General features: G+C 34.7%; 1 protein-coding gene across 1 annotated transcript; it reads right to left on the bottom strand.

Annotated features, from left to right (window-relative positions):
- LOC115998103 (protein YIPF5 homolog) lies at positions 1-1,308 on the bottom strand. The gene has a single exon (XM_031237579.1). The coding sequence runs from the start codon at positions 1,058-1,060 to the stop codon at positions 323-325; it is 738 nt and encodes a 245-aa protein (XP_031093439.1). The 5' UTR covers positions 1,061-1,308; the 3' UTR covers positions 1-322.
- Between the last annotated feature and the right edge of the window lie 8,468 nt (positions 1,309-9,776).

Below are 9,776 nucleotides of genomic sequence, written 5' to 3'. Positions count from 1 at the left end.
TACATCAAAAACATCATCTTCAGATCATACATAACACTGTGACAAAACATTACAAGACATGAAAATATGCCACATTAATAAAGAACACATATGTAACAGACAAGAATGAGACTTTCTGGCAAATCTTTTGAACTTAAAATTAGATCCTCAGTAGATGATGAAGCTCAAATTGCCTAAAATTCAGAACTATAAGTCTATCTCTGCCAACAACACCTATCAAAAAAATCGATTTTGCATCATTTAAAGCCTTACAGAAGTATCACATTGTACATAAAGTATCTGATTCATCACATCCAAATACACATCTTAGTTTCAGCTGGGATCAGAAGATCACAAGCAACGAAAAGAGCGTGTAAATCAAGAAACACGCATATGCAATCAACCCGCGGTGCTCATCCCCACACGATGCCAACTCGACCAGAAGCCTAGTGCAAACTCTTGTAGACCATATAACAAACACCCCGGCTACAACCTTAATCGCCATCCCACCAGGCAAGAACAATGATATTGCCGACAAGATCACAACTGGTAGCATACAATAGCCGATCAAGCTAACACATCTATACAAATCCAAGTTCCCATTTCGGCCAGCGAGCATGTTGAACACCACATACAGAAAGACAGAAGCCATGATCACCCATCCCAGTATGATTCCGAAATGGATCTTCCCTGCGAGCAATTGGAAAAGCCCAAACGCCATCAGGAACAGAAACGGCCCGGATAGATCAGCATCCTCATGAAGATCGGCCTTGACTCGGAAAGGATTAAGAATCGAAATAGTTTTCTGGTAAATTTGCTTGGTATTGATCCCGAGCTCCTCGAGCAGCGGCGGCTCATCCTCGAAACCAGTGGATCCGCCGCCGATGGTGGTGGAGGCGAACTGCGGGGTGGAGAACGAGGTGGACGCCGCGGCGGAACCAATGTCGAAAGACATAAAGGGGATGGTAGGGTTCGAAGACTTGGGTGGCTGAAACGGCGCCGTTGGCAGACGGCGTTGCTGTGGGGCCGGATTCCCGCCGGACGGGAATACCACCGGCGGCACATTGAATTCCCTCGCCATCGATCGTAGATCTGCCGGTGCTAATACTAACAAACGGAGTTAAAAATCGACTTCCTTCAATTGAAGCTGCGGAGAAAGATCAGCAGAAAATTGAAAACTTGAGCACAAGTGTTAAGTTGTAAATCGGATTTCGGAAGCGTAAAGATGGAAGACGAAGCTCGCTTATGATCTTTTAGAACTACGAACGATATGCAATTGCTCTCTGCCCGACTTACGATCTTCAGCGCTAAGGCACGAATTAGGGCTAAATTATTTATTTACGGACAATGCTTAGATATTACAGTATTACAGTCGGTTCGGACTTCGAACCCGACTGATTTTTTTGTTTTAGGTTCATGATCTTTTGGTTGAGCGAAAATTGTTTATTAATCTCATGATTATTGTAAAATTATTATATTTAGTTTTAAAAATTTTTATTTTATGATGACAAGTTTTACTTTTAATTCTATGATTATTGGTGTATTATATTGTTAAATAAAGTATACGAAATTTGAAATTGTCAATTTGAATTCATAATTATTTAACTTTTCTCAATTTATGTCTCTATGGTTAAATTACGAACTCATGAAAAATTTTTGATTGATCAAATTATGTAAGTAATAAAAAAGAATAAAGCAAATCCCAAATCTGCTCAACCAATTGAAACACTTAGCAGCCATTCAGTTCTTTCCTTGATTAATTTTTCTGGTTTTTAGTAGCTAAAAATGACTATCTTTTATGATTTTTAGTAGTTAAAAATGACTAACTTTTATGGCTTTTAGTAGCTAAAAATGTTTATACTCTTGCATAGAGTAAGTTTTGAGAAGTCGTAGAGAAGAGTTGTATGGTATTGATGAGGAAACGACTTGGTGCTCTGCGAACTATGTTCTACTTACTCTGATTAGCTTCTTAGAGTGCTCAGCTTTGGTGTAAAGAGATAATGTCACTACAATCCATGGCTCTCTCAAGTTCACAAGGAAATAGACCGTGATAGGCGTGTCAACCTTTATTCTGTTCCCTCCCTCATCAGAATCTATAGCCACGACGTCGTTTGTACCCAAATTTCATTTCAGTATGAATGCCTCAGCATTGAGCTTTCCCCCAATGTGGAGATTGTTTGATTTGACCATAAGTTTATACGGAGTATGATATAGTCACATTTTTACTATGTAGAAAACCTTTGAAATTATTTGAATATCTTTTGCCTAGTATTATTTTCGAGTGTGTGATAGGTTCTCTCTCTAGTATAGTTAAGCTAATGACATTTCCTAAATAAATATGTAAACAATGCCTTGAAAAAAAAAATTGAAACTTTTGTATCTAGCTTCCACATTTCGTCTTTTATACAAAAGATCAGAGAGGTGGCCTAATTTTATTTTGAATAGGTATATTTATATAGTTTTTGTGTTTTTTTTTTCGATCCATCTTGTTTTCTTTTTATTTACTAATGTTTTGGATGCAATTTTAACTTGGTTGTTTTGTTTATAAAGGAAGAGAAGTGAATGGCTGCTGAGGGTTTCAATCGGTTGAGGTTGCCATTCTGATTACAACATAATTTCGATAATTAAAAATTTTTGGCGAGTTTTAATTCATAATTTGGTTTTTCTTTTTTTTTTGGTAAACTCTCTCCGTCCATCTAACGGGCGGGACAGGAGCTGGCCCAAGGGGAATCGTCACTTGTGGGAATTGAAGCTCACTTGCCACTTGAGCTACCCCGTTGGGTTTAATTCATAATTTGGTTGGAGATACTAAAATTGAGTCTTAATTATGTATACATCAAGTAATTAATTAATTTGAGTCTTTTGAATTTAATAATAGTTCACAACGGATAATCCGTGATTTCTAAATTGTCCAGCTCATTGATTTTCATGGTTGGTGACATTTTGCAAGGTAGGGAGGCATTGCGTAATTCACTTGGACTAAACTGTTTTCCTTAGATCAGGATCGAGAGATACATATTATTACTTTTATTTATTTTTGAGTTTTGCTATAGATAGTATATGTAATATCACAGATTACTTACAGATCTTAACTACATATCAAGTGGCTAATTAATTTGAGTCGTCTTCTGAATTTAATAATAGTTCACAACAATTATTAGTTCAGAATCTCTAAATTGATGACTAGCTAGTTCAGCGAATTTCGTGGTTGATGGCATCATGTATTGGGAAGCATTGCGTAAATAATTTCAACTAATTTTTTTTTTAGAATCCCATGCATACCTAATTATCATATTGATATTTACAAGAGAATATGTGAGTTACGTTGTAGATTATTATATATATCCAGACGACATATATATATTTTGTTATAGGTTGCAATATGAATTTTGCTCATAGCGAAACTGATCGGATTCGAGTAACTGAATTTCAACACAAATCGTAACAAGTTGCCATTTCATCTCATCAAAAAACATTAAAAATATATTATATTATATCATTACACGCATAATAATAACATTCAAATACAAACATTAAAATATATCAAGCACACAAAACTCGACTCAGATCACCACAACTAATGATTTTATTAATTGTCCCAATTAACCAAAACAACGTACAATGGGAGCTGATCGAGGACGAACACTCAACAACAACGTAACACAACTGCAGAAAGAAGACTACTCTCATGTATCGCACGAGAAGCGCACGGAAACTAAGGTTTTCGATCTGATCTTCACTCCTGGGTGTCGGGTTTCTTTGCAGAGCCAAGTTGTGCAGGTTGGGCGCCGCCGCTCGGCCCTGCTTCAGCAGCTAGCTTCTGTCTCAGCTGAGACAGCAGCCTTTGGTTCTCCTCCTTGAGCCACCGAGCCGTGCGCCTTAGCCGCTCGTTCTGTTGCATGATCTCATAGTTTTTCCTCATCAGCTCCGAATTCTCTCTGTCCATAATAAATCCTGCCTCGCCGCCCGCCCGGCCTGTAACTAACTATGTACGTTTGTTGTGTATATATGTTGATAGTATTTTACGTTATTTGTGGTTTGCATGGTGTGTGTATATATAGGCGAATGCGAGGGTTAGTTTGAGGGCACGCACGAGAATGGTACAACAAGTACGTAGCATGCCTAGCTAGCTAGCACCGTTAAAGAACCGTTCTAGCTGTATAAAACACTACTGTCGTCCGGTGCTTTAACGGTTCTTCGATTCCTTCATGCTTTGGCTGCGGAGTTTTGAAGTGTTGGGCGATCAAGATTTGTAGGTTATGTCTTCTCCACATGGGTTTTAATTTGCTTTAGAAATGGAACACAAAAAAAAGTGGGTATTTCAATTCGATCTTCATATATAGGATATGATGGTGTCGTGAAGCAAATTAAAGGAATTATTGAAGCTGGTTTTTTGGCATAAATTAAAACTACCAATTTGCATGCAGCACGCAATGAGCACGGGGAATTGGTGAGTGAGGATTGATTGTTGCCGTTAAATTCATACATTATATGATGTTTTTGTGGCTTTTAAGGACTCTTAGTTTATTGGTTTTCGATTGTTTGTATGTTTAATTACAGAGGAGAAGCAACGAACTCTAGGGATCCAGCTTGTACTTACATAATACTTGGTATCTGCATTAATTAGGCAGATATAAAAATATTTTGTTTATATCTCTATTTGTTGAGTTCTACTGACTCGGTTATAATGTAGTATCTGTTCGTAACTATTTTCTCAACCTACTGAAGCACAAAGAGTCAACAGATGCCTCCACTGAGGCTCAAACCCACTCTCTTCCACATGGAAGTGTACACCGGGTTTTGAGACGGATGCACGGACTAGTGACGCCGTTGTTATGAGCATGCACGGATAGCCACGATTTCACAGTATTTAGTTGTTGGTTACCTATTCCCACCTTCACATACCTCCTCAAAAAAATAGGCAACTAGCTTTTAACTCATTCCCATTCTCCCATCTTTTTTGTTGCATTGGGATGAAGGAGGTAGTTGTTGGTTACCTATTCCCTCCTTCGTGTGATGAAAGAGGCAATTATATATGGAGACCAGCTTTCCTCGTGTTACAATGTAATATCTCCTAATACATGGTTTGAACTTGTGACCTCCCATTTGAAAGAGTCACAACTATATCGCTTGATCACAGTAGTTGGCTAGTTGTTATTACTTACTTTTACACATATTTAGTACTTGACTAGTTGTTATTACTCTATATATACTATTCAAGTAACATTATATTTATTAAATCGTGACATTCAATAACTAACTATGAAATTGAATTGACAATGCCATAATAGTATCGTGAAACTATCAATTTGTTGGACATTTTTTTATTGTTTATAATATTTTTTTTAGCAAGGAGATAATGTTAACAGGCCATACCACAAGAAGTATGGAAATATAGATTAGTTAAACTCTAATGTAGTATAGGTATGTGGTGTATGGTGGTGAGTGGGGGTGTAAATTGTGGTTCCATTGGAGATTGGTAGCTATTGCATGAATAATGTGACAACAAATAAATAAGAGCAGCCATTAATATTAGAAAACGAACTAGAAGCAAAGCAAACCATCAAGTAGAAATGAAGCATGGTAAATAAAAATACATAATTAAGTATATAATTGTCAAATCATAGATTGATTATAAACTCCAAAAGTGTAAAGAAATATAAATCTAAGTAGGCTATAGACTAAATATATGTAGGGAAATAATTTTTATTTTTAAAGTCAAGGTTTGTTTAAGATCCGATTCCCTTAAAAATAGTTAAAATGGCTCTTAAATATTGTATAGAGTATGAAGGAATGACATGGAGAATGCCTGCATTGGAATTGGGATTTGGCACACTAAGAAATGGTCGTGCGTGTTATGTGCATACCTAGGGCTGATCATTTTGGAACTTCAACACAACCAATTAAGTGCACAAATTGTGTGTTTGTGTTGTGAGTGTAATATTTTTGAGTAAAAATGTAATAATTTTTAAATATAAAGGTATTATATTTTATCTTATAAGTAACAAATACTTAATTCTTGATTATTAGTATTACATTTGTCAATATAAGTATTACATTTTCATGTTGACTCGACCCGTTTCACAGATAAAAATATGTAAGACGATCTCACAAGAGAGCCACTCTTCTAGCTAGGTAACACACAAACTTTTGTGAGACTATCTCATGGACTCTTGTATGTGGGACGGGTCGAGTTGTAGACAACTGGGTGAAATGCTCGATTGATATACCGCTGCTACATATATATATAATACTACATCACCTAATATACGCCGATTGAGATTAATAAAATATCCATCATGCAACGATTGTTTCTAGCTACTTCAAACTCTTACTATACTCGTGTTTCCCACTTTAGGCATACAAGAACTTGTTACTAGAAGTAAACTAAAAATCAATCTCAAGCAGCCATCTAGCCAAATTTAACGATTCTATAGGGAGGAATAAAGTTAAGCTATCTTTATCCCTGCAATACTCTTTTACTTTCAAAAGTAGATCTCACTAGTCACTTCCACACCATCAAATTTGTAAATTCTCTAATATTTTCTCTATATCCCTGCTGCAATATTGTACTCTCTCAATTTCAAAAGTAGTCTCACTTGCATTTTATATTATAAATATACTAATAAAATAACAAATAAAAAAGGAAATAAAAGTTAATTGCAAATTTGCTATGATAGCCTGCTTGCAAGCTACATAAACTAACAAAATAAAACAAAAATAAAAAAATAAAAATTCACATTACCTTCCATATCATCTTGAAAGGGGTTCACTTGTTGGGATAAAGATAGCCTTATGGTGACATTATTTTGATAAATTTTTTTAATTTTAAAAGTACATTTTTCAACACTATAGAGTACATTTTAATTACAACGTACATTACTACGTTATATTGTACTGTGCAATTTATTATAACAGTGTAGTGTGGATCTAATGATCTTAACTACATACATATCAATTAATTAATTAATTTGAGTATTTTGAATTTAGTAGTACTTCACAACCACTGTTTAGTCATTGATCTCCAAATTGATGACTAGTTCATTGAATTTTGTGGTTTGATTGGTAATTAAGATCATATAGTTGCTTAATTCATGTGCACTAAACTTTTTCCTTAGAGGAATACGTATAATTAATATAGAGGAATACGTATAATTAATTCATTTAGTTATTTATTTTTGGGTTTTGCTATAGAGGAATACGTATAATTAATATCATGGATCTATAGATTTTAAATACACGTAATTAAAGTAACTAATTGATTTGACCATTTTGGACATGATTCACTAATGTTAGTATGTGATTTTTAAATTGTCCAATTCATTGAATTTCATGGTTGGTGACATCATGAGTTGTGAGGCTTTACGTAATTCACTTGGAGTAAACGTTTTCCTTAAATCGAAAGATATATATTGTTACTTTTATTTATTTTTGAGTGGGTAGATTGGTTTCCCATTCCTAAGATTTTATTTTTATTTTTTTGTATTATTTGATTATGTTTTTGAGATGTAATTTTTTGTTGCTATAAATAAATAATTTATAACAAATGTGATATTATTGTGGTGATTATTTTGCATTTTTGAATGTGCTGCTGTTATGAGTGCATCAAGTGCAATACTAGATGTTGGGATTCTTCTATTGCAACTTCTTAGGAAAAAAAAAAATCAAATAGAGCACGAGATTGTCAATAGAGATTATGACCGGGATTCTTACATAAATAGTATTTTGTGTGAGGGCGATAAAAAATGTATTAGCATTATTAGAATGCGACCTATTTCATTCTATAAGTTGTGTGACATTCTTACCATTAATAACTTATTGCACACAACTAGAGCCGTAAGTGTTAAAGAACAAGTGATAATGTTCTTACATATAATAGGTCACACTGTAAGATTTCGGGTTATTGGATCAAGGTATTATAGGTCAATTGAGACAGTTCATCGTTATTTTAGAAGTGTTTTGAGAGCCATTTTAACTTTGTATAAGAAACTCATAGTATTACCGGATAGTGAATTAACTCCCCATGAAATCATTAGCAATCCTCGATTTTATCCATACTTTAAAGATTGTCTAGGAGCAATAGATGGAACCCATATTCGTGCTTTTGTGCCACTTGATGTGCAAGGAAGATTTCACGGACGGAAAGGTGGAACAACACAAAATGTGTTTGCTGCCGTCACGTTTGATTTGAGATTTTGTTATGTGCTTGCTGGGTGGGAAGGTAGTGCACACGATTCTCGTGTCTTGAATGATGCACTCACACGTCCCAATAAATTTAAAATTCCAGAAGGTATAAATAATACAACTATCATTTTTTCATTATGTTACAATATATTATATAAAAATTACATATAAGTAATCAAGTTGTGTACACTTGTAGGAAAATATTATCTTGGTGATGCTGGATATGGCATCCGGAATGGGATACTTACTCCATACCGTGGTGTTAGATATCATTTGAAGGAGTTTAGTGGTCATCGTCCTGAGAATAAGAAAGAACTATTTAATCTTCGTCATTCGTCCTTAAGAGCAACTATTGAAAGAGTGTTTGGAATTTTGAAGAAACGATTCCGTGTATTAGATGTAGAACCATTTTGGGATTTTATGACTGAAGTGGATATAGTTTTAGCTTGTTGCATAATTCATAACCATATTATGGGAATCGATCCTAATGATGAAATTAATCAAGCGTTAGTTGATGATGATGATGATAGCTTGTTGAAATTATCTCATACCCAAAGTGAAGAAAGACACGAGGCTAGACAGTGAAATGCAAAGAGGGATGAAATTGCAGAACAAATGTGGAATGACTTTAGTATCTAGTTTGTTGTTAAACATTTCTTATTGCTACTTTGTTGGATGTTATTAGTTGTTAAACTTGGATTAGTTTATGTTTGGTACTTGTTTTATTGTTAAACATTTCTTAGTGCTGCTTTGTTGAATGTTATTAATTGTTAACTTGGATTACTTTATAGTTGATATTTGTTTTATTATTAAATATGATATATACTTTAATTCCAAATTATTTGTATTTATTATAGCATCATGAATAAAGGCAAGGGAATTGGCACTTCTAAGCAATTTAGGTGGACAAAGCCAATGGAGGGTGTATTTCTACAGATATTAGCTGAAGAGGCTAACAATCCCAACAATCCAACTAACAATTTTAGATCTTCCTCATTCAACCGTGTTGCTTCTACTAGTTCTGAACAATTCAATGTTGCATGTGAATCCAAACATGTAGAGAATCATTTGAAAACAGTGAAGAACACGTGGATGATGATTTGCAAACTGAAAAAATTGAGTGGAGTTGGTTGGGAGGATTCGTTGAAAATGATTACATGCGATTCAGCAACTTATATGGAGCTTATCTCGGTAATTTGGTATTAACATAATTCTAATGTTAAAATTTTTTACTATTGCATACTTTTTAATGTATTTTTTGCTTTTTATTGATAGGCAACTCCCAAGTATGAAACTATATTGAACAGAAAAATTGAGTATTGTGATGAAATGTCTATTGTTGTTGGGAGAGATTTTGTCTTAGGAAGGTTTGCGAAATCTTTTGCAGATATTGAGCTAGAAGGTACCAATGAAGTGGATGACATAACTGCTGAAAACTTGCATGACCAAAATGATGAAGAAACTAGGGGGAAAACATCTGTATCAACTGCTACTTTGTCTCAAAAATCAGGGCGTAAGAGAAAGTCACTTGACTTGAAAGTTGATGAAATGGCAGAGCAACTTGGTAACATTGCATCAGGCATTAAATCATTGAGCACCGGTGGCATTGATGA

This window comes from Ipomoea triloba, chromosome 12, assembly GCF_003576645.1.
Source record: "Ipomoea triloba cultivar NCNSP0323 chromosome 12, ASM357664v1".
In the NCBI taxonomy this organism is placed as follows: domain Eukaryota; kingdom Viridiplantae; phylum Streptophyta; class Magnoliopsida; order Solanales; family Convolvulaceae; genus Ipomoea; species Ipomoea triloba.
Note: the sequence above shows the minus strand (reverse complement) of the source record. Positions and strands in the feature narration are given on the sequence as shown.